The sequence below is a fragment of the Podarcis bocagei genome, assembly GCF_964188305.1.
Source record: "Podarcis bocagei genome assembly, chromosome: 8".
Taxonomy (NCBI): Eukaryota; Metazoa; Chordata; class Lepidosauria; order Squamata; family Lacertidae; genus Podarcis; species Podarcis bocagei.
Window position 1 is genome coordinate 25,576,798 of NC_138133.1, and position 25,405 is coordinate 25,602,202.

Here is a 25,405-nt window from a genome sequence, read left to right on the forward strand (position 1 = left end):
TTTGTGTCACCTTTTTCATAATAAATTTGATGTGCAAGTTTGTTCTCTGTGGTGATGTTTGTCCCAGAGTCCCTTATGCACACATTGATATAGTCATCGACTTCCAGTGACATGCCACTGTTGCTCTAACTGTTACCAAGAGATTTAGAATCAGAAATAATAATGTTGGTTGGTTGGTTTGTATACCCCACCCTTCTGAGTGGATTGCCCCAGCCACTCTGGGCCGCTTCCAACAAAAATACAGGGGAAAAACCAACATCAACATTTTGAATTGTGCTTGGAAACATACTGGAAGCCAATGTAGATGTTTTAGGACCAGTGTTATGTGGTCTCAGTGGCCACTCCCACTCATCCGTCTAGCAGCTGCATTCTGGATTAATTGTAGTTTCTAAGTTACCTTCTACAAGGTATCCCCATGTAGAACGCATTGCAGTCGTTCTTGAATAATATGTGGTTTTGCTCTGACAGGCAACATACCCAGAGCTGCTAGGCAAGGGATGGCAAGATGGATGGTTTAGTGCCTGTCACTGAGCCAACACTTTGTTTTAGAAACTTGACACAACAGGGTACCCTGAACTTTACAACTCCTGTACCTGTCATTTAAATTGGGTTTACTGGGCATTTGAGCTTTCATTGCCACCAAATCTCATCCTTAAAAGGGTACCCCTTGCACCTTTCCACTGATAAGATTTCTGTGGACAGGAGAGGAGGATTTAATCCCGTAAATATAGAATTGTGTAGGGTTGCCATATTTCTAAAAGTGAAAATCTAGACAGAGTTTTTGAGTGTTTCTTTTTTTTTTGCATTTTTGAGCGGCGGGTAGATCCTGCCACCTTCCCATAGCCTGCCTGATTTTGAGAAGGCAGTGTAAGGGCTCTTGGATGCTTCCGCAGCCCTGGCACTGTTTTTGCAATGCTCTGTGGAAGCGCTCTGAGGTAGGGAGGAGTCTGGAAAGCAGAGAAAGGCAAAGAATGGAAGAGGAAGATGGATCCTGGCATAGGAAAAGAGGGAAGGAAAGGAAGAGGGTCCAGAGGAGGAAGAGAGGGTACGGGGTGGGGATCCAGACAGGAGGCAGGAGGCAACGGACTGAAAAAGCCATGCAATGGAGAGAGGCTGGGATGGGTGCAAGGGAATGTAGCAGCAGAAAAAGCAAGGGCGAGCATCAGAAATCGCAGCAAGAGGAAAACACTTTAAAAGCAACTTAAAATTTGCACGAGTTTTCCCATCCCAGCAACCCTATGTATGTGGGACAGTGGCGTAGCGTGGGGGGTGCAGGGGGGGGCGGCCGCACCGAGCGCAACATCTGGGGGTTAGGGTTAGGGGGCGCAAATCCACGGGTTAGGGGGTGCAAATCCACGGGCTAGGGGGCGCAAATTACTTGCCTTGCCCCGGGTGCTGACAACCCACGCTACGCCACTGATGTGGGATGCCATTATAATTGTCATTTTACAGACTGAGAACAACATGATAACTGTGACTTGCCCAAGGCCGCATGTGTTTGGTGCTGTATCCACAAGAGAGACAGAACCATAAATGGTTGAAACGGTTGTAGGTGAGGAGGAACCTAAGAACAAGTCTTTCTGCTCAGATCCATTTGGCACTGATTCTGCTTAGGGCCAGCCAGTCAGTATGAGTCCTGGTGGCTCAGGGGTGCACAGAGCAAAGGCTTAACTATACCATTGCATGTGCAGCTTGCTAATGGCGTGGGGGCAAGCAACCCTAGCGCCCACAGAAAGGAACACAATGCTTTACTATGAAGTCTCATAAATCATATGAACATACTTGTAGTGCAAGGGGCATTGCTTTCTCCCAAACCAAGCTTCACTGCACTGCCGTCTCAACAGTTTCTCAATATCCAGGATCAATAGTTGGCAAAGACAGTGAAATTTTGGTCTTATGGCAGTCCCCTGCGCACAAAAAATATACTAGGTTTAACCACCGTAACTCAGAAAATTTTGAGAGGTGATGAGTAAGAAAAGAAGACAGAATATAATATTCTTTCATTTTGAGGTCACGTTTATTTGGAACTTAAGTTCCTTCTATCATTATGTGTGCTAATATAATGCTGGTTGTTTAAACCCTTCTATTTAAGATTTAAAATGTTGTGTAAATATATAACCCTTGCTTTTATTAGCAGGCAGTTGCACGGGCCCAGGGATGTATAGTTACCTTCCAGGTATTGACTAAACACTTCACCATGGTTTTTTATTTTATTTTATATTCTTTATTGAAAAACAAAAAGTACAAAATTACAAGTGCACAGGGTAAGAAAAGACACAAAAAGAAGAAGAAACAAGAAATAGTACCCATGAAGAAAACAAAACAGAAAAAGATATTGTGTACCAAAAAAAGAGGGGAAATTGTTACTGTAGCTAACCAGACCTTAACCTAATATGGTATTTATAAAAATGAATTCCAAATATTGTTAAATTTGTCCATGGCAAAATCTGTGTTTGTATGCAACTTGTTCATGTGTAGCGAGTTTGTACATATCTTCCAGTTCATCAATACCAGTTATTTTGCCATAGGAAGGACAGAGAGTTCATTCATATTGTCCCTTTTGTTAGATTCCTTGTGTTGGGTATATAATTCAAAAGGGTGGTAAAAGAGTAAAATGTACGGGTCAGATCCAGTATCGTAGACTTCCCCTGTGCGATCTTGGCCCCCATATTTTCTCATTCCTTTCCACCCTGCCAGATAGAATAATAGTAGGGACGTGGGCGGCGCTGTGGTCTAAACCACTGAGCCTCATGGGCTTGCCAATCAGAAGGTCGGTGATTTGAATCACTGTGACGAGGTGAGCTCCTGTTGCTCTGTCCCAGCTCCTGCCAACCTAGCAGTTCAAAAGCATGCCAGTGCAAGTAGATAAATAGGTACCACTGCGATGGGAAGGCAAACGGCATTTCCGTGTGCTCTGGCACTCATCACGGTCCTCCGTGCGCCAGTAGCAGTTTAGTCGTGCTGGCTACATGACCTGGAAAGCTGTCTGTGGACAAATGCCGGCTCCCTCGGCCTGAAAGTGAGATGAGCACCTCAACCCCACAGTCGCCTTTGACTGGACTTAACTGTCCAGGGGTCCTTTACCTTTTTACCTAATACAATAGTCCATGCAGCTCTTCCCCTCCCCACCTCCCAGCTTGTGTGATGATTATGGTGCACAGAATCTGAAGACCTGCAGGCAAGTTGAGTCAAAAAGATTTTGTAGCAGAGGGGGGAGTATTGCACAGCTGCAAAACCTGATTGACCAGAGACAATAGCACCCTGGACTTCTGGGAAGCAGAGGTGAAATATAAATGCAAATAAATAGAATTAACAATTTACCTGTAGGCAATTACCATTTTTTCTGGATGGGCTACCTTGAAGTGACTGCTAAGCTTGACGTTTCCCCCCATAAATAAAGAAATAAAATGAACTGTTTGAATCTTTGTTTTGAAGCACAATCATAGCAGTGAACTCCTTTACTACATTGGAGTATTCTCAGGCACTCTTCAGTTTACAGAGTTGGGTTCACTGGTAAGTTAAACTATGAAAACAGTTTATTGGTGGGCAACAGGAAAAGAATTTGGTTTGTTTTGGGGGTTTTCCTCCCAACACATGACTTTAGTAGCTTTCAACATAATGTTTTTCGATCCATAATTTTTTTGGTGGAGTTTTAGGTTTAAAAAAACCTTGGCTTGGTGAATTGAATGTAAACCTTAGTCTGGAGCCAAGCTGTAATATTGGGAGATCGAATGATCCATTAACCAGTATAGCAGGGCCATTGTAATAGCAAACATTCCATTATTTTAAAATTTCTCTACACTCTGCTTAGCAATTTCAATTTAATGAAACACTTCACAATTTTATTAATGTTTGGATGAGATTAGAGCTCTGGACTTGTTCTGTAGCTTGGAGTGATTCAGAATTATTAAACCCCTAACTTTGAACTGTGAAAAATCTTCAGCTTTCCAGTTCTTTACTTCATTCATAAGGTTAGATAAGTTCCAAATGTTGAATTTTGAGCTGAGTGCCATAGCTCACACTAAAAAAACAAATCACTTTCCATTCTGCCACTCTCCCAAGTATATAAGATTATGGTTCATTTTGATGATGATTCTTTGGAAGTAGAAAATGAAGCGTGAACTGCTAAAAACATTTAAAGGTACTAGGAAAGTTTTGTGGTCTCCCTCTGAGTGGGGTAAATAGGAAGCTACTTAGAAACCATGTAGCACATAGTGTGTAAAAGTATCCCATTTTTATCAAAGTTTGCCAGTTCAATCCTTCTAAACTGCAATTTTGTCTTATTACCTTGTGGCATTTAATTAATTGTTTGCATCTCATTGGGCTCACTATTAAAATCTTCAAACACATTGAGAGATGACATTCTTTTCAGGAAGCATAATATCTGAACATGCATAATGAGATCTTAATAGGCTGCCAATGTTTGCGCAGACTTTAATGCATGCAGCAGTCTTGAGATAAGGATGGGCGTTACAATTTGACTGCAAAAACTGATGCTGCAATCCTAATCCTACTTACCTGGGATTAAGCCTCATTTAATTCAATAGTAAACCTGGGTAAACCTGATTAGGATTGTGCTGTAAATAACTGAACCGAGTAATGCACACAGAACAAGAGGGTCAGTTCACACATAAACTCCCATGGCCCAGTTCTCTCTTCCCCGAAATTCCTTGCACATGTGATTCCATGCAGACAATCTCCTTTGGACTGGAAATACATGTGTGCGCCCTTGAGATTGAGCTACTGCAGTTGAATTTCTGTGATTCCCACACACCACATACGTCCTTTCAGTGTGGGACAATCTATCGGGCGCATATATATTCCATTTGTGCTTGTGGTGCAGCCTCTTATGCAGCAAGTATGTACATGTATTTGCTTACATGCATTCCTGGCTTCCATGATCATCCCATTACTTTTCTGAAATAGAAGAGTAAATAGAGATTTGACATATACTCATATATGTGTCTGTTACACTGTATAGTTTGCATGCAGTGGCAGAGTGTTTGACATTGTGCATATGGAATTCACAATATCATCAGCACAAACAGTATCCTTGGCACCGTCTGTATTACTTTGTTTCACAACAGGTGTATACCATGCGATTGTGAGCAAATCCGTAGGCAGTTTGCAGAAATTCGAAGTGGTTTACAAAAGTCCACCTTTAAAAAAAGAAACCCTAATTCATGTTTGTTCAGATCTTGGGATGTCCCAAGCCTTCTTTTTGTGTTCGAAATATCTCTATGCACCTAATACCTAGAAACCCGCTGGTTTTTAATTAATCCAGTTCTTCTCCTGTACCAGGAACTGACCTTTTAACATTTGTGTTGGGTCTCCACACCCACCCACCCCCGATGATAAATAGTCCTGAGTGCTCAGCAGCGGTAGCATGTATTTGGTCTTAGTGATTTTGTTACAAAGGAACAAATGAAGCATCCAGTTTCTCACAGTGGCCATCAAGATGCCTATGAGAACCCCAGGGCATGAGAGGAATAGCCCTCACCAACGATTGCTTCTGAGCAACTAGCATTCAGAGGCCGCCTCCTCTGATCCTGGACTAGTAACCATTGATGATCTTATCCCCCCACAAATTCCTGCAATTGTCTTTTAAGTGGTGACCCTCACTACCTGGTGTGGTAGGAAATTTCATAGTTTAGTTATGCCCTATATGAATAAGTATTTCCTTCTGTCTGTTCTGAATCATAGCATCCAGTGTAGCAGTGTGGTTTGAGCTAGTACTGGGAAGACCAGGGTTCAAGTCAATTAGGAGCCTCACTGGGTGACATTAGGCTGAGAGATAGTGACTGGCCTAACCTGCTTCACTGTGTTGTTGTGAGAATAAAAGAGAGGCGAGGAACCATGTGTGGCATGCCAGCTTGAACTCCTTGGTCCATTTACCCCTTTGGGTCTGTGTCTGCTAATGTTAGGGAGATTAATTTGAAAGTGGTCCACCACAGGTTTTTAACCCTGATCTGACTACCATAAATTGTAGTAGCTATTTCCCCCTTATGCTAGCAGGCTTGTAAAGTACAAGGAACATACTGGCAGATGTAACTGTGTACACAAGTTCTGGAAGCAGATTGTAACAGAAATTAGTATTATTGTTGGCACAATGGTAACCTTGAACCCCAAGTTATATCTTTTAGTGGGGTGGGAGACCTGAAAATAATGCCAAATATATTTCACATTCGGCAACTAATGCGCCCCTTTGGTTTCAGATAGTACATGGGTAGACAAGTCTAAATAGCCTGAGGCACAAATTTTCACAATCCTCTAGCACATGGGTAGGCAAACTAAGGCCCGATCCGGCCTAATTGCCTTCTCAATCCAGTCTGCAGATGGTCTGGGAATCAGCGTGTTTTTACATGAGTAGAATGTGTCCTTTTATTTAAAATACATCTCTGAGTGTTTTTACATGAGTAGAATGTGTGCTTTTATTTAAAATGCATCTCTGGGTTATTTGTGGGGCATAGGAATTTGTTCATTCCCCCCCCCCAAAAAAAAATAGTCCGGCGCCCCACAAGGTCTGAGGGACAGTGGACCGGCCCCCTGCGGAAAAAAAATTTGCTGACCCCTGATCTAGCAGCTGTGGGGGCTCATTTACCAGAAGTAATGTATTTAGCATTAACTCGGAAAGTGTATCCTCAAAGTGTATACTCCTTGGAGGCTTATTTTGGTCAGAATCAAGAACAGTCATACCTTGGAAGTCAAACAGAATCCGTTACGGAAGTCCGTTCAACTTCCAAAACGTTCGAAAACCAAATTGCAGCTTCTGATTGGCTGCAGGAAGGGCATTCTCTGGGGCAGTGCCTAAGTTGTGGAACTCCCGACAGAAGTGTGTCTGGCAACTTCACTATACTGTTTTGGGTGAATGATGAAGACACACCTCTTTACTCTGGTCTTTGGCACTTAAGGTGTATATTTTTAAGACCCGCCCTACTTTTGCAATTGTGATTTGTTTTAAACTGTTTTTAATGTTGCCGTTTTAATTGTAACTTGTTCTGGGACCTTAGGTTGAAGGGTGGATAATGGTGTTGTTGTTATGTAACAGATGAAAACCTAGGCTGCTTGAGGATTCTCATTTCTCAGAGACAACTCGTAACACAATAAAAGGGACAGAATGGTTGCCCAGTTACCCAGCTATTCTGACTTGGTTGCCTATATTGAATTTTTCCAATTTTTTTGCCCCAAACCCAATGTACTATAGCCTCTGTCTCTCATCAAAGGTTTTGGCATTTTTATGGCCATGCAAGGAGAAGACAAGTATTTCAGAGAGAATTAGGCTTCTGTAATCTCCATCACATTCCAGGCATTTTCCCCCAGATGAAGCCCTTTTTCAGATCAATGGATTCATTTTCTTATTTTTCTAAAAAGTAATATTCATAATGTTTGAGTGACAACCAAACTAAATTCATAAACATTGCATATCTCTAAACCCATTCTTCATTTGCAAAATTGCTGTCATTTCATCTTGTAAAGGCTATGACAGGTTATTATTATGGCAACAGCTAACAGCTTTATGGATTTATAAGCGCCTATCACTTTTCAGCTAGTTTGTGTATTGAAGATTTTCATATAATTTTTTATAAAATCATAGCGATGGGAGGGTTTGGAGAAAATAACACCTTGCACCCAGTGGATGGTTTATGTTCATAAAAAGAAATAGTGGATTAAATGCCCAAACACTAAAGCATTATTTTTTGTTTTGTTTTGGTGGGTGGCACCTTTTTTTAAATAAAAAGTGGGTTTAAATTAAGATGTACCTATTACTGATATGTTTATGAATAAGCACTCTCTGCTTATAGAGTGGTGTTGTAAAGTAGATATTTAAGTAACTTACGTTTGTGTCTTTCAAACCAATGAAGACTGCTGGTAGCATTTTAAAAAATGAATAGAGCCACCAGATTGGGGAAAAGATGCATAGTTAAGCTCTTTGCATCTTTCATAGAGGTGCGTATCAGCAGAGATGGGTCCTCCAGCGCCTCTTGCCTCAAAAGAGCATGGCACCCATTTCCAGATTAAACCATGCTAGTGGCTTAGCCAGTGGTAGAAGTCAGCCAGCAACCTGCATCTCATATGGTTTGCACTTGGGTGTCTACTTGAGAAAGCAATTCCTGCTATTGAAATGTTGCTTGCACTCACAAAACCAGAGTGTTCAATCCAGCCTACGTATGTGGGTAGAATTCCTCCCGCAGGACTTGTGCTGGCCGAAGCGGGAAGTTGGTTTTTACTGGCTCTCCTTGCATTTCCTGTCGGAGGACCATCCAGAGGTGGTGATGAGGGTTTGGGATCTCTGCTGGAACTCGGTAGCTTTTTGTGCAAAGTAGGTACCTTTCTGCTTTTAGGAGAGCAATGAAAACCCCCTTTTTAAAAAAAGCTCAAAGCAAGGAGAGAGAAAAGAACCCTAGGGTATTTATAGCAACTGTTTTCTTCAAGTTATTTTTGTCAGGTTACAACTACGTTAGAATTAAGGAGTTAAAAACAGGAAATGTGATTAAAGTGGTGGGTAGTCCCTCCAAAGACTTTCCAGAGCTGACCTACATGTTCACATTTTATTTTTCTAGCTACTATGATATCAAAGCAAAGTGATGCAGAGCATCTTGAGATCCTGCTATGATCAGTGGAGGAATGTTTCCATTAAAAGCAGGAAATGGCTCATAGAAGAAAATACTTCCTTCCTCATGCAGATGATCACCATTCACTTCCAGTAAATGTTTTAAGCAAACTGTAACCTCTTCATTCTGGATTTCTGTGCATGTTGTTCAGGTTCTAAATTACAGTCAGGGTCAACCTAAACATGGCCACTCTAAATCTGCTTTTTCCTTTGCTCTTGGGAAGTTTATTCTCTTGAAGAGGAACAAAATTATAATCAAGGGTCTGTGAGCATAAGTATGGAAGGCAGTGGCCTTACTTTGCAATTATTAGTTTTATTCATGTGGCACCAGTTTACAAGTAATTGGCATATTCATAAAATCCCGATTTTGATTGTTCCATTTTCCAAGAAATTTAAAGAAACCCTTTTACGGTTTTACAGTGCGGTCTTTCAGCCGAAGACGTCAGTGAGGTTAGTATCACAGCCTCAGATTTGACAAAGTGCTTCCTCTTTGACTTCCAGAGGCTGTACCAGTTGAAATTGTTGACACTTCGGAAAATCACATGCTCTTACTCTTTACTTGATTGGAACATGCCTAGTCCCTGTTCTCACAATCATTGCCATGGATTTGGATCAGCACCCCATATGTTAAATGCTGAAGTGCCCTTGAGCATTCAGTATCCTTTAATCCTTTCAATGCGTGTTTAGAGGCCTTTCTCCAACTTCCTCCTTAATCCTTGGCTGATCCAGCATTGGTTGGCAAGAGTGCCACAAATTTGCACGGGTGTCCCAGTCCATTCCAGGCATGGGGAACTGTTTACCGAGGTCTATTTTGTGTCCCCATTGTGCAGGAAAGCAGAGGGAAGACCAGCACATTGCAGTTTTCTAGCAGCTGGCTGAAGCTAGAATGATTGCACAGTCACTGACATGATCAGGGTCATCCTTCAAGCGTTCTTTGAAGTAGTCTATTCTCTTTTGCCTTTGCTCAGCATTGCAGTGAAAGATACAGTCCTGGGGCAGATCCTGTCTTCAGTCCCCACCAGGCAAGACTGAATGCCCCTGGAAACGTGACCTTGTTGAATCCCATGCACCCTTACCACCACATCCCAGTGTGGTTTAGAAAGAGCTGTTGCTCTGTCTTTGTATATATATTTCAGAGAACTCCTGCTGTTCCTATTCAATTGTCAATGTAGAATTACTGCATGGATTCCTCCGCAAGGAAGATGCTTGCAAAGCCATGGAGCATGCAGTCCCGCTGGCTACAGGCCAGCACCAAGCAGGAGTAAATCATTTTCCAAATAAAACACCCTTTAAAAACAACAACTGTCTATTGCACTAACTCTGCACCCCAAATTGATTTATGGCCAGATCTGGGTCAGGTCAGTTGTTCCCCAGGTCAGACTGGGTCATGGCCCTGATGTCTACAAATAATAAATGCTAGACTGGGAGACCCAGAAAGTCAGCACAGCCATACAGTGCCCATGGCAGGGGAGAATGCTGTTGTACTCAGGTCCTGCCTGCAGACATCCCATAGACATCTCCTTGGCCACTGTGGGAACAGGATGCTGGCTGAGGTGGGCATTGATTTGATCCTGCAGGGCTGTTCTTTCAAATGCTGGGATTTAATTTGATTTTGCTAAAAGCTGCATATGAGTAGTTCTTTTTTCTTGTGGCTGGATCAGGAGGCTGGCTGGTTGAGAACAGGATTCTGGATAGTTGAACATTAGCCTGAACCTACAGGACGATTCTTATGTAATGCTATGCTACCTGCCGAGCCAGTAGTGTGGTATCTTAGTGAAGAATCAGGTGTATTTCCCCCCCTTCTCTCTCTATCTCATCCATTTTCCTACTCAGGCGAATACAGCAGTCTATTTTGTGTGTCCCTGGGGAATTTCCCAGTCAGACTTCTACCTTCTGCTAAACGAGTCAGAAGGCATGTGGGTGGGGACAGTTCTGTCAAATACCATGACATCAGATCTGCTGCCTATGTCTGTCTTTGCATGTAGAAGGTTATGGTTTTTATAACTTGCACCTTCATCAGAAATACCTTGTTCATCACTGACTGACAAAAAAACCCCACTTGATTTACAAGGCTTCCTTTTCTTTTAAGGCAGTTAGGAAGACTTGATAAAAACCCATGTCACAAAGCACAATAGTCACAAGTTTTTACACTGACCTGCACATTAATTGGGAGTGGTATTCAACTATGTTTTACTCAGAACAAATCTGTTGAATTTGATCTAACTTAGTCATGTTCGTTCATCTCCGTGGGGTCTACTCTAAGGAAATAGCACCCTTTTCTGCACCTCAAGGTGTGCTGCCTCCACCTCCGTTTATTTTCTTCTTTTCTTTCGTTGGGGGCGGGGAATGGAAAGACTCGTTTTCACAGCATAATGTGATCACTGCTCCTCTTCACTGAACTGGGGAAATGGCAAGGAAAGAAGCACTCCAACTGAAGGCCATACCTAGGGGCAACTTGGTGCAGCATTCCTCACACAACTTATCAAATTTGGCAGGCCTCCACCTGTAAGAAGTAAGCCATCACATGAAATTGACAAGATGGCTTTAGAGCTCTTAGTGCCATGAAGAGTAGTGTGACAATAATATTCACCACAGGAACTATCTCAAGAGGTACTGTGGTGCCACACAAAAAATCTCTCACTTTCCTCCTCCATTTCAGCTCTGGAAGGGACTTCTGCCTGGACCATAGCATCCCCAGCTCATGGGGTCTTTGTGCTGCCAGCAGTGTGGTATTCCAGTTTTATGGGTGGTGCTAAAAAAAACCACACTCTGCCACATGTAGGATGTGCATTTCATGAGCTGTATATATGAGATAGATTTGGACCGCACAAATTTGACATAGACTTTCCTCAGAGAAATGTTGGAGGGTATGGTAACGCTCATGTCATGGGCTGGGTACAGAAGGCCACAAAGGCTTCAGGAGTTTATACCCAAGAGAATTGGAGAAGGTTTTTATCTTTCCCTTCAGAAGCTGTACATGCCAGCACACAGCTCCCAACCAGACTAGGATAGTGAATGCAGAAAGGGCTCTTCTGCTCCTGAAGCACCCATAACTCAGTGCGTTTGAATAAAACATAGGTCTTTTGCAAATTGGCAAGCAGTGCTATTTCACTTTTCAAAGTGGTTTGAGGGGTTTTGGTCTTGGATGTGTGGGTAAACTACAGATCTCTTGTCAAAGGGAAGTGCAGGTTGCACTTCCTAATTCAGCCAGCGTTGTTCATCATATCTTCAGACTGGGCAAACCTCAAAGAGCTTAGCATACAGGGTAATTGAGTTGAAAAAGAATTCTTGCTTTTCCTGCTCTCTTGGCAGCATTTAACTCCGTTCTTTGCGCTCTTTGTTCTGGAGGCTGTGGAGGGGGTTATAGCATTTGAAGTTCATGCCCTCTTTGAATTCATCCCAGGTTTCTGTTAGATGTGTTTTGGCATTTGAAGGTGGTAATTTGCTGGAATTATTAGAGGAAAAGTTCTTACACTCCCAGACTGCCTCCAATAGTCCCGTGCTTAGGATGGGGGCTGCAAGAGAAACTTTAATTAACCTTCTAACATAAATCCGTCTCACCCAATAACCCATTTCTGATACCTCAGAGCACAGCGAAAAACACAAAACTTGAGAGAGCATTCCTTCTCTGTGCCCTAACCAGGCACTCACTTCAAATAATAAAACTTCCAGCCTTTTATGCAATGTGATTTTGTTCCTACAACTATTCTGTGGAGCCTACTTCAGATTTTTACTCATTTCTTAGTTTTTTATCAGTACAAAATGGTCTTCCAGACTTAGCTTAAATCATAGTACTGTTCCATTGTGCCTACAGGAATTCATTGGGGTTTCTTTACCATGGTTAAACAATCAGTTTTGTTGCAGTTAAAGATAATATAATCTTGCACCTGTAACTATGTGTTTGCACAGTCAGGAGCCTCCAGCATATAAAACGCTTTTTAAAATAAGAAGGCAGAAAGGATGCTGTCTGAGCTGGGCATCAAGCCCATTGGGTGTGCTGAAGACAGGCCTGTTGTTTTCTACTGCTCTGAAGTGCAGAGTGTTTGAGGACCGGGACATTCGCAGGGAAACCAAAATGCTTGTTTACAAAGCTATTGTACTACCAACCTTACTGTATGCTTGTGAAAAATGGCCCAAACTCCATCTCCAACTTCTTGAAAGATTCCATCAATGGTGTCTCCGAAAAATCTTACACATCACTTGGGAAGATAGGCCAACTAATATCAGTGTACTAGATGAAGCAAAGATCACCAGTGTTGAAGTAATAATTCTTCAACATCAACTTTGTTGGACTGGTCATGTTGTGCGGATGCCTGATTATCATCTTCCAAAGCAACTACTCTATTCCGAACTTTAAAATGGAAAGCGTAATGCTGGTAGTCAGCAAAAGAAGTTTAAAGACTGTCTCAAAGCAAATCTTAAAAAAAAATGTAGTATAAACACCGACAACTGGGAAACACTGGCCTGCGAGTGCTCCAGTTGGAGAACAGCCTTTACCAAAGGTGTCATAGACTTTTAAGATACTCGAACTCAGAACACAAGGGAGAAATATGCTAAGGGGAAGGCACGCTCGGCAAATCCACACCGTGATCAACTCCTGCCTGGAAACCAATGTCCCCACTGTGGAAGGACATGTGGATCCAGAATTGGCCTCCACAGACATTTACGGACTCATTGCTAAAACCGTGTTTATGGAACACAATCTTACTCAGCTACGAGTGATCGCCAAAGAAGAAGAAGAAGTTGGGGTCTCTCAGGGTGTGGCTCCGGCCATTGTTGCACCAGTGATTTTGGCTCTTAAAAATATATTTCATCTTTTTTTATTTTGATTTAGTTTACTCAGACAGCCAGATGAAAGACTGGTTATGAAATGTTTATCAGAGAAGGTCCTATATATTACTAAGTTCATGTCTAGATCAGCAAGTTGACTGTGTTACCTAAATGGAACAAATAGTACAATATTCTTGCTTTTCTTCCTTGTCAATTGTGCTCTGTATTTGAACAGGTCATATGACTGCAATTAAAGACTAACTGATTCACAGTTCATCTTAGTTTCTGCTTTCTCCAGAATAATATCTTTCCGTTCTATTTATAAGCTATCACTGACGTTATTGTAGCACGTTTTATTTTTCTCATTCTAAACTTGGCTTATCTCCCTCCATTGTAAAGAACCATTTGAATGCTAAACAAACCCATGCGCTCTCAATGCATTTCACCAAACTCAGTTTAAAATATTCACAACACAGCGACAGAAATAAGCAAATGTGAATAAATATATTTACTATGTTAATACACACTCTTCCTGTTGAAAAGTCCTGTCTGTTTCAATATTTTATTTACTTATAAAATGGATTGCCTGTCTTTAGAAAGCTCAAAGTGGTTTATAAGCTTGTTAGACTTTTTCTTTATATTTACTGGTAACAAGTAAAATATTGGTTCTGTTGAAATAAATGCTGAAAATTTCATGGCCTTTCTTTTTACCTTGATTTCACTGTGCTTAGTGCCACAAGCTTTTTGGGCTGTTTGATCGCAGTTGTCTGCTCAGCCTTTGTCATGAGTTACATTTGAAGCCGGGACGCGGGTGGCACTGTGGGTAAATCCTCAGCGCCTGGGGCTTGCCGATCGCATGGTCGGTGGTTCGAATCCCCGCGGCGGGGTGAGCTCCCGTCGTTTGGTCCCAGCTTCTGCCCACCTAGCAGTTCGAAAGCACCCCTAAAGTGCAAGTAGATAAATAGGTACTGCTTTCTAGTGGGAAGGTAAATGGCGTTTCCGTGTGCTGCACTGGTGCTGGCTCGCCAGAGCAGCTTCGTCACGCTGGCCACGTGACCCGGAAGTGTCTCCGGACAGCGCTGGCCCCCGGCCTCTTAAGTGAAATGGGCGCACAACCCTAGAGTTGGACATGACTGGCCCGTACTGGCAGGGGTACCTTTACCTTTACATTTGAAGCCACCAGCTTAGAAATGAGATGGTTGGTATTGCCAGTGATTTCTGCAATCCTGTTTTCTAAGCTCATATTTCTCTTTAATAATAGTAAGATCTATTTAATAAGACAATCGCAGTTGAAAGCTGCCTTTTATTGAATAGCATTTGAAAGAATGACCAAAAAAACAACAACAACCACCCCTTGATGCTATTTTGAAGAGGAGGGAACAAGGGATGCCAGACGAGACTAGGAACTTCTGGCTTCTTTAACCTTTTGTGTAAGGAAATGTGCCTTTCTCCATTTCACTTTCAAAAAGGAAATAGATTTTAGTGGTGTGGTTGGGAGAAGTTTTCATTTTCTGTATGCTGGTATCGTAGTCAATGTTGTACCTGTTACAGGATAAAAAGGCCTGCATGGCATGTCAAGTGATATTTCAGCATAACAGAATGAAAATCACCAACTATTTCGTTGTATTATTTTTTTTAATTACAGGTGTCAGGAACTATCTGAAGGAAGCCTTGGTTCACATCATTGCTGTGCATGCCGAGGTAAGGCTTTCAGACTATCTATGATGAGTGTCAATGTGTTTAAACCAAAACATATCAGTGGAACTGGAAGTTTAAGAAAAGCAGGCCTTTTTCAGTGCCAGAAAATCATTCCAAATCTATGCTCTGTTGGTATTCAGTTTGTGACTTGTGAGCAGGCCCTGGCCTTTGGTGGGCTTTACCAATAGCACTTCATCCATATTTTAGAAAGAGGCAGAAGAAGAAGGCCTGATCTGGATAGAATAGGAGCACTCCTTTTTGAGACTGGCATGACACTGGTCATTGCAAGTGCTCACTTACTTTCCTTTCTTAAATACCTATTTTGGATCACTTATGGTCGGCAGATATTAGGCTGCTTCTCCGTGACCTGTTCATTGAGCATTTATCCCAACTTGTTTGCAGGGAGACCAGATGCCGATGACAATTTAACAAGCATTCCTTCTTATTTGTGCAAAGGTTTGGTGGTGCGGTGTCAAAGCAAGGGTTAATCCCACACTTTCCAGGGCATTCCTCCATCACTTTCCTTACAGCAAAAAAAAAAAAAAAAGTTTTTGGGGGAAGTTGGTTTGTTGCAAAAGACCTCCCAAGCAGCTATAATCATGCAACACAAATTTGCTGCTAGGCGATTGTGTCCCATCCAAACATGGGTGCACCTTTAGACAAGTGAAAAGGTCTTAATGCTGACAAGGGTTTCAGAGGGAAAAAGCAATTCCAGCTTTTGAGCTTTCGGTTGTATTATTTTAATTTGAAATCTGCAGGTATTTGCCATCTCTAAAGAGCTTGTCCCCCGAGTTCTGTCGAGGATTGTTGAAGCAGTCGCCGAAGAACTCAGCAGGCTAATGCAATGTGTTTCATCCTTCAGCAGAAATGGTGCTCTGCAGGTAACTGAATTCTACAAGTGGCGAGCAAATGTAGCTTTTTAAACACAGTTAAGTCCTGCTCAGATGTTTGTATATTGTATCCATGGAGGGGGCACTCCCTCTACCCCCAACCAACCTGCATTGAGCAAGAAGTTCAGAAGGAGGTTGTAAGTTGGGGTTGCCATATGTCCAGATTTTCCCGGACATATCTGGGATTCCAATGACGGAATTCCAATCTTGGGGAAATTCGGGAAATTGGCAAAATGTCAGGATTTTTGTGTTCGGATTTTTACTTCTTGAAATACGGCAACCCTGTTGTAAGTGCATTTAGCTGAACATGGTTACAGTCCTTTTCACAATCTGAAACCCTGCTTGATTTGCAACCACAGACTAACCACAGGCTAACTGTGTGCAGCTGAACACACACCACTCCTTTAAGACCTTTTCTTCCTACGTGGAAAGGTCAAGAGTTTGAGGAGGTGTGGGCAGCCTCCAGCCCCTGCACAGATACAGGGATCTCACCTAGACATCTTCACATCCCCACCAGCTGGGAATTCCAAAAATTAATTCGGCGTAGCCATTACAGTTAAACTGCTATGAAATGAATGCACATTTGCAGTACATGTAAATAGACACGTCTTAGAAGCCTGCAACGAGCAAGTCAATGCAAAAATGATCAAGTGTAGTCTCCAGGATGGAAGGGTGCTGTAGATTCATTTCTGAAGAAGTATTGGTGTATCTGACACCCACACAGAGTTACTACATTGTGACGTGCAAATTATTGTTTTTCTAAGTGTATTAAACCATGTCAGAGTGCCTGGGGAGACTGAACTCTTTCTATGATCAAATTTTGCTCTCTAATAATTTGGATTCATTTGTGAAATTCAAAGAATATTTAGCTAAATATTGTGATATAAATAGAAAATTATTGGAAGTAACAAATAAGCCTAGGGGTAGAATAAGAATATGTGATAGTAAATATTAAGGATTAGAATATCAATAAAGGAGAAGAGGTTAGTAAATGAAAGGAGTTAATTTTATTAGAAATATGAACTTGGAGAACTGTTATACAGGAGATATAATGAAATTCAGTTAGAGGGGACTCGAGGAAGTCAGTTATCAATGTGATGAGAGTTGGATATTTGAAGAGATATTCTTTTTGTGTGTATTTAGTTTGTTGTAGTGTGGTGTGTTTTTCTTTGCTTAGTTTGTTGTAGTGTGGTGTGTTTTGCTTTGCTTAGTTTGTTGTAGTGTGGTGTGTTTTTCTTTGTTGTGTGTTTTGTTATGTTATTTTTGTGATAAATGTTGAAAATCAATTTAAAAAATTGGAGAGAAAAAAACAATTTGGATTCATTTAGCCAGAGCTCAGCTTTCTCTGTTTTCTTGATTCGCTCACATCCCAAGGAAGTTAGGAATCTAAACATTTTTAATAGCATATTGCAAGTTGCGGAGAAGATAGTGAAGCCAACCTCCTTCTTATTTCATGGGCTTCAATAGAACTAGAATATCTAGCTGGAAGAATATAGCAGTGTGGTATTTGCTGATACTTTCAGTTTAACAGTAAGCGCTTAAGCGCACCACAGTTTGTCACCTTTTGTAATTATTACATTACACATGGTTTGGATATGAAAGAGGACTATGCAAGATCCCACCCACTTTTGACTCTGGCCCCGCCCACCACTGGCATGTAGCCCTCAAAGCAATGCGCCCCTCAACAGTAAAAAAAATCCTCCCCCTGCAACAATCAGGCATGCCTTCTCTTCTCTGCTTCAGCATAATTTTGCTTTCCATGCTATCAGATAAAGGGGCAAAGGAAGAGGGTAGATTTTTTTAAAAAATGTTCTTTTGCAAGATCAGTAGTGGGGCTATACAATTACTATAGGTCATGGGTAGGCAAACTAAGGCCCAGGGGCCGGATCCAGCCCAATCGCCTTCTAAATCTGGCCCACGGACAGTCCAAGAATCAGTGTGTTTTTACATGAGTAGAATGTGCCCTTTGATTTAAAATGCATCTCTGGGTTATTTGTGGGGCATAGGAATTCGTTCATTGGGGTTTTTTTCAAAATATAGTCCGGCCCCCCACAAGGTCTGAGGGACAGTGGACCGGCCCCCTGCTGAAAAAGTTTGCTGACCCCTGCTATAGGTATATAAGGCCATTTATCCCTTCATCCTTCCCCAACCTAGTGCTCTTCTGATGTGCTGGACTACAACATTCATTAGTCCCAGCCAGTGATGGTCAGGGATGATGGGAGTTGTAGTCCAAAAACATCTGGAGGGTAAAGAAGACTGACACAAATGAACTTCTTAAAATCACTGAATGTAAAGCACGTGAAGGGGTGGAGGGTAGCCTTTTGTTGTTGCTACTGTTCAGCAGCCAGAAAGGGGGGCGGGGAGAGAACAAGATGCATATTGACAGACTTCACCCTTTTGCACTTCCTTCCTCTTTGGTGGCACTGTATATTAAGAGGCCAGAACCTCCCTGGTAAGAATAAATGCAAGCACTTCCCAGGACTTTTACTTTAGATTTACAGGGCGGGGGTAGGAGACTTTAAGAAACTATATTTGTGAACTTTTCCTGATAAGTCAGATTTGGTTTAATTCATTTCCAGAACTTCCCAGATCTCCTGTTGTCTTTACAGCTGTTTTGGGACTGATGTTTCCAGCACAGGAAACAAATTTTCGGTGAAGTTCTCTTAACTTTTTGCCTCCTCCTGCTGCACCAGCAACAACATTGTTTCGCTTATGCAGCCAAACCTTGTGAAATCAGATTCTGAAGATATAAATACACTGGCTTTACGTTTCAACATTTATGTCCTTTAGGCCCGGCTTGAAATCTGTGCACTGAGAGATGCAGTGGCTGTGTTCCTCACATCTGAAAGCAAGTAAGTGCAAAAGTTGGAGGTTCAGCAAATGTGCACAAAGGTAACAGGAGCCTATGCTGTTGTATTATCACCTCCTGAGTAGCATAGAAGAAGAAGAGTTTGGATTTGATATCCCACTTTATCACTACCAGCGGGAAGGTAAACAGCGTTTCCGTGCGCTGCTCTGATTCGCCAGAAGCGGCTTAGTCATGCTGGCCACATGACCTGGAAGCTGTACGCTGGCTCCCTCAGCCAATAAAGTGAGATGAGCGCCGCAACCCCAGAGTTGGCCACAACTGGACCTAATGGTCAGGGGTCCCTTTACCCTTTACCTTAAGGAGTCTCAAAGCAGCTAACATTCTCCTTTCCCTTCCTCCCTCACAACAAACACTCTGTGAGGTGAGTGAGGCTGAGAGACTTCAGAGGAGTGTGACTAGCCCAAGGTCACCCAGCAGCTGCATGTGGAGGAGCGGAGACGCGAACCCGGTTCACCAGATTACGAGTCTACTGCTCTTAACCACTACACCACACTGCACACTAACAACAAGGATTGAGCCTCTTCCTGGGTAGCAGACAGGCTTCTTGAAGCAATGACATCACCCTTGGGGAGAGGTTCCCCCTGGCCACATGAGCCACTCTCACTAGGCAAGATTTTTGAGAACTCCCAACCAAGGGATCCCCAATCAGTCATCTGGTTCATTTAGAGATTACACAGATGCTCTCAGTCCAGAGGAGTTAGGCTGTAGCTGGGCTCTATCATTCCTTTTCTTTTTCGTTGATTGCTACCACACATTAGCAAAGCAATGGGAACTTCAATTTTGAACCAATTGTGAGGTCTTGCTGGTTAGGTAGAGTTCCTGGAATTGAAGTTTCTTCTCCAGGCAGCTGCTCCTCTTCTGCAGCAGAACCACAAATTACACTGTGCTAAGGGCTATAGTTTCAAGCAACGCACATAGACTCTTCGCAGCTGAGTTTTGTATAATTTTGAAAGTGTGTTACCTTTTACCCTGCTCTACAAATGTCTAGCAGAGATTAAAAATTACTTGGCATTAGCTGAAACAGTCGGCAGTATGGTTCCTATTAGGCTCCCTTTCCCACACATCCATCAAGAACAGGAACGAGAGAGCCTGTGCGTTCATTTGTTTTGACCAGTTGGGTGCAACTGTTATGAACTCTTCTCTCCCATGAAAGCAGGAGCCTTAACATAGCGCCTTCCTGGTTCTTTCTGTGAAGGACCCCTGCATGTTATTAAAATAATAATAATAATAATCTGTCATTTATTAAAAGGATTAGATGTGGAGGAATTCATAGAGAGCAGCTAGTTTTCAAAGGAAATGGAGAAAAGGCTTCATAATCAAAACAAGTGAAACGGAGCGGGAAACGGCTAAAATTTTAAGCTTCTTTTCATGGAGCGAAATGCAGTCGCATGCATGCGCACGTGTGCATTTGTACATGTGCACTGAATGCTAGCTACATGCTGGAAAGTGTTGTAAATTGAGGCATTTTATTGTGATGTTAATTTTAGAGGGTAAATGCTTGTATTGTGGAAATGCATAACTATACAACCTGCATAATCGAAAAAACAAGTCTATGCTTAAAGCATGGATATAGGTTGGGGATAAAAAGGTCATTGCAGATCTGAGATACAATCAGTGTGTGTTTTAATGTTACAGCTCAAGCTTTAAGCAAGCTTTGGAAGCCTTGCCACAGCTGTCAAGTGGTGGAGATAAAAAGTAAGTTTATGCCCCCTTCATAAGTTAGAAAATATGTTCTATGAACAGTAGGATGGTTAAAATGTTCCATGATGATAAATGATATTTCATAAGGTTAGTCCAAGAAGTAACCACCTTGCTTGTGGTTAAAGTGGTGATGTCTCTCTTACGACCCTTTTCTGCACACACGTTCAGAATCATCATGATGCTGTTCGTCTTTGAATGCACTCTGTGGGGCAACTTAGTCGAAGGCAGAGGTGGAGAAACTGGAGGTCTGGAGAGCTACATTTGGGCCTCAGGCTTAACATCCGCCACTCCTGACCTGCTAATTTAGTTCAGCACCACACAAGCAGTATCAGGAATATGATCTTGTCCTTCCCACATCCAAACGCGACACCCTGTCCACTTAACCAAACTGCCACCAAAAAGCCTGTATCTTTTTTAATTTTCCCATTGCGCCTAAGTGATGCCAAGAGGGAAGTTTCCTTTCAGATGCTGGGAGGTCAACACACTTACATTTCCAGATGTAACTTTGGGATTTGGTTTGTCTCCAGCAGCTTCAGTGCTGAACTTCAAGCTGCAATTGGCATACAAAAACACTTGAGTTTCTTCCAGAACGCAGCTGGCAGACTTAATGGTTATATTCCCTCTTCCTTATTATTTGCCCTCATACACTGCTGTTGCATCTGCAAGCTCGCTGCACACTTCTTGTAATGAATTCACATTTATGGAATGATTCAGACCTGTTCGTGTTGCCAGTGACATATTATATTTAATATTGACCTATTAAGTATTTGCCTGTGTGTGGCTGCCCTGCTAGTACCTGTTCCTGCAGGGTGTTATTGAGGAAGTAGATACTGACATGTTTATGTCTTTTCCTTGCTGGCCCTGGCACAGATTATACAGCTGTGGAATTTACTGCCGCTATTAAATGCTGTGTTTTTTTCAAAAGGAAATTGGTGGTGGCTGCCTAACGACTAGCTCAACCTTTTTTTAAATACAAAATTATGTGGTTTCTTCCCTTTTCTTTCCTAGAGTTTTGAGGGTTTTACTGATCCTTTAAAAAAATGCACACACAAGTGTGCATGCACACACACACACGCGCACACACAAATTATGCTTACCACCTAAAGGCTTGGCTTTATCATAGGTATCTGGCAATCTGAGAATGTTTATTGCATCTTTGATTTAACTAATGAGTAAACAGAGCAATCAAAGAGAAAGAAGCCCAAACAACAGGGTTTCAGTTTCTGGTTGTGCCACACAGTGAGGTTATGTAGGCTAATCCCATTGTCTGCCTGAATTTCCTCAAGCTGTTGCAACTTCAAACACACACACATGCCAAAAAGATCTGTGAGCCTGCCAAACGAGACATAAGTTCTATGGCAGGAGTGGGGAATATGTGGCATTCCAAATGGACCACAGTTCCCATCATCCCTGACCTATCAGCTTAGGGCTGATAGGAGTTGGACTCCAACAATATCTGGAGGACACAGGGTCTCCACCACTCGTTGTGATTCACTTCAGTGTAAGAATCAAGGACACTATTTAAGAATCCAGAAAAAGTGGCCATTTTGCCCAAGTTTCAAACCAGGGGTTATACTATGGTTATACTATACTATGGGGGGGGGGGTTCCATTTTATTGTGAACACATCAGAAAACAGGTCATTGAACCTTGCTATGAGTCTTCTCCCATGTGTCCCATGAAACTAAACTAGCACTCCTAGTAAGCATACCGTACATAGCAGATTAGACATAATCTTATATGTGTGTATGCAATGCATTGCGTTCTTTACTATTAAATTTATACCTCATACTCCAAAGGAGCCCACGGGCAGCAATTTGTGGCACAATGTATTTCTGTTTCTGCCTTATTTCCCCCTGTGTATGAAGTTTGTTGGTTCTGTTCATGACCAAAATACTGCGCAAGCCGGTCGAAACCTTAAAAGCCTTTTCCTTTCGAACAGGTTGCTAGAAGAGCTGCTGAATATATTCAAGAGTAGCATGCAGCTGCAGCTCACCTGCTTTCAAGCTTCTTCTTCCACAATGGTGAAGACATAAGACAACTCTGAAATGTAATCGCGTTAGGAAAAGGAAACAGCATCAGTCCCGATAATTGCTTTTTCTTCTCTATGTGCTACTGTATTTTAGTTGCCGACAAGTAACTATGTTGGTCCATTTGTGTCTCTTGAATCCGAACTCCAGAGGTTAAAAAGATTTGCCAGCCTTTCATTGCCAGAAAGAATGCCTAACAGAAGCTTTTGTAGTAGGGGGTTTGTCTTGAAAATATGCCAATTGCAATTTTCTATATGGTAATTTCCACAGCACATGTGTTTGGCATGCCAATTATCCTATCAAACAATGAGAATTTTCCAGCTTCCCCGTGTTTCTAATTAACTACAGAAATGTGGTAAAATTCTCCAGTTTATTGACTTACCAGGTGACGACATGCAGATTGTGGTTGTGATCTATATTCACCAACAGTCCTCTCGGTTTTACTTACCCCATTTGCCAGCTTTGTAATGATCTGTTTCAACCAGAGAACATGCTGCGACTTTTATGTCAGCAAATGATCAAACGGCTTTATTATCCAGGAGTTGGAAGACAAAGAATGTACTGAAATGTTGCTGTCTAATAAATATAAGCGTGAACTCATGATTGAATGTGTGTTAAAGTTAGATGGCGGGAGTAAAACACACGCACACTCGCATAGACACTTATTTTTCCGAAGTTAAAAATATGGACGAAACTCCAGAGGCTCAGTATGGAGGTTACGCATCTTCCACAAACTACAGCGTTGCTTTCAGGCCTGGATGATACCGAACCATTTGCCAGAACCCACCAGGTTGGGGAAGCTGCTAGCCTCTCCCTCACACTTAATTCATGAGCAGTGGTGGCTCTATAATGAGTTAGGGCACTGCTTCGTTTCCCCAGTCAGTTACTAACCCCATTCTAGAGAGTTAGGCACCATTTTGCATGAGTCAAGCTTGCCAGGCAGCAGAGACCGTGGAGCTGAAACTGGATAGGAGAGCCAAGCAGTAAGGGTGTACCTAGTTTTTCACACATGGCTTCTCCATTTTTGGCTCTCGCTTTTTTGTTAAATAAACCACAACACAGTGTAATATGTCATGTTGTTGTTCATCTGAGATTGTATTTACCTAATTTCAAGACCTTCTAAGCCAGGCATAGGCAAACTCGGCCCTCCAGGTGTTTTGGGACTACAACTCCCTAGCTAACAAGACCAGTGGTCAGGGATGATGGGAATTGTAGTCTCAGAACATCTGGAGGGCTGAGTTTGCTTATGCCTGATTCTAAGCAGTAGGTGATTGTTACCATATTGGCCCGAATGTAAGCCGCACCCACAAATAAGCCAGTGGCTCAGGGGAGGCTTGGGAGCCAGGGTTGGGACGGGCGCCATTGTCCCGCACCCCCAACGGCCCTCGTGTTGTAGCGTCATGCATATAAGCCACAACTTAACTTTTCACAGTAGGAATGGGGGGAGGGGAGTGCAGCTTATTTTCAGGCCAATACAGTATGTAAAATCATGAAATTCAAAGAAGGTGTTGTGGCGCTCACTCAGGGTCCCCGGACGTTTCACCGTCTATTGACCCCTGTGCCACCACTTTGTTTCTCGCTGCCACCACCCAGGCCCTACCCAGTCAGGGTTAAATTGGAACATAAACCTCTGTTAATTTATTGCAGTTTAACAAGCGTGTGGTTTCATAAACGGTATCGGTCAATTACAATCATGGGGGGGCCTATCCAGACCTATAACTTCTGCTACCTGCTCTCACTCACTAAACCACCTCTCAGATATTTACTTGTCTTCCTAGCCCCTAACTGTTCCTGACTCAGCTTATTTCGCTACACGAACTCAACCTACCCATGGACTCTATCCCAATTCACTCCCACTCCAACCAACCACCCAACTCCCAATGAACTTTCCCCTTACACCCCTCCCAGAGCTGGTTTTATAGTCCCTCTGACTCCACCCCCTGGGTTCTGATTGGGTAACCTGTTTAACTATTTCACCTCCAGCACTCTCCTATGTTACCATCACAGGTATACTTACTTTTCCCCATGACTGTACCTTGCATTTCTGCCCACCATCCAGAATGAGAAATGGAGAAGGCAACTGCTTCCTCTTCTCTCCCATTACCTACACCACCCCTGGCATAGAGTTCTGCAGGTGTGTCAGGGGAACAAAGGGCTTTGGATCTGGTGGATCGTGTCCCTAACACATCCAGTCCTCCCCTCCCCGGCCGCAGAACATCTACACCAACAGTCCTCTCCAGGAAGGTAAGTGTCATCCCACAAGCAGAGCTCCCTCTCTGGCGTAAGAGCAGCAGCACTTGCACTACTTCCTGAAGTGCTTCCGCTGGCTGCCTGAGTTGGAGAGGCTCATAACTTGAAGCCAAGAAAATCCCCAACACCTCTTCCCCACAATGATAGTTTATTGGCAACAGTTATATTGTAGGATAAGGGTGCCCTACATGCAGATTCACAACAACAAAAGCCTGTCGGTTACTGGCAGCCTTGTTGATGGGAAATAACATAACAGTGCACCCGAAAGACTGAAAAGAACTCTAATTTTACTCATCTTTTTGAATGCTATGATTCACAGTCCTGGAAAAGGTCCTTGAGATCATTAAGTCCATCTTCTGCCCTAAAACAGGATCCTGCACACACGACTCCTGTATTAAGCATGATTGTTCTCATCCTGCCATCTCACAACATGGATTTTCTCCTAGTTTTATTAACATTAGAGATGATTAAACACATGTTAGGTCAGATTCATGCTGTAAGTGAAGTCCTAAATGTTAAGTACTAAAAAGTGACAGAATCATTCAATCCTTTTCTGTGGATTTGTTTGATTGTGTCCTACAAACAAA

At 42.5% G+C, this 25,405-nt stretch overlaps 1 protein-coding gene across 2 annotated transcripts in view; it reads left to right on the forward strand.

The window, feature by feature from the left end:
* The window catches only part of EXOC2 (exocyst complex component 2), an 80,318-nt gene extending 57,147 nt beyond the window's left edge, over positions 1-23,171 (forward strand). For both annotated transcript variants that reach the window (XM_081206237.1, XM_081206238.1), the window contains exons 24-28: positions 15,027-15,082; positions 15,838-15,960; positions 18,760-18,821; positions 20,474-20,533; positions 22,481-23,171. In XM_081206237.1, coding sequence (XP_081062363.1) covers positions 15,027-15,082; positions 15,838-15,960; positions 18,760-18,821; positions 20,474-20,533; positions 22,481-22,574 — 395 coding nt within the window. In that variant the 3' untranslated portion in view covers positions 22,575-23,171. The remainder of the gene's footprint in view (positions 1-15,026; positions 15,083-15,837; positions 15,961-18,759; positions 18,822-20,473; positions 20,534-22,480) is intronic.
* The last annotated feature ends 2,234 nt before the right edge of the window (positions 23,172-25,405 follow it).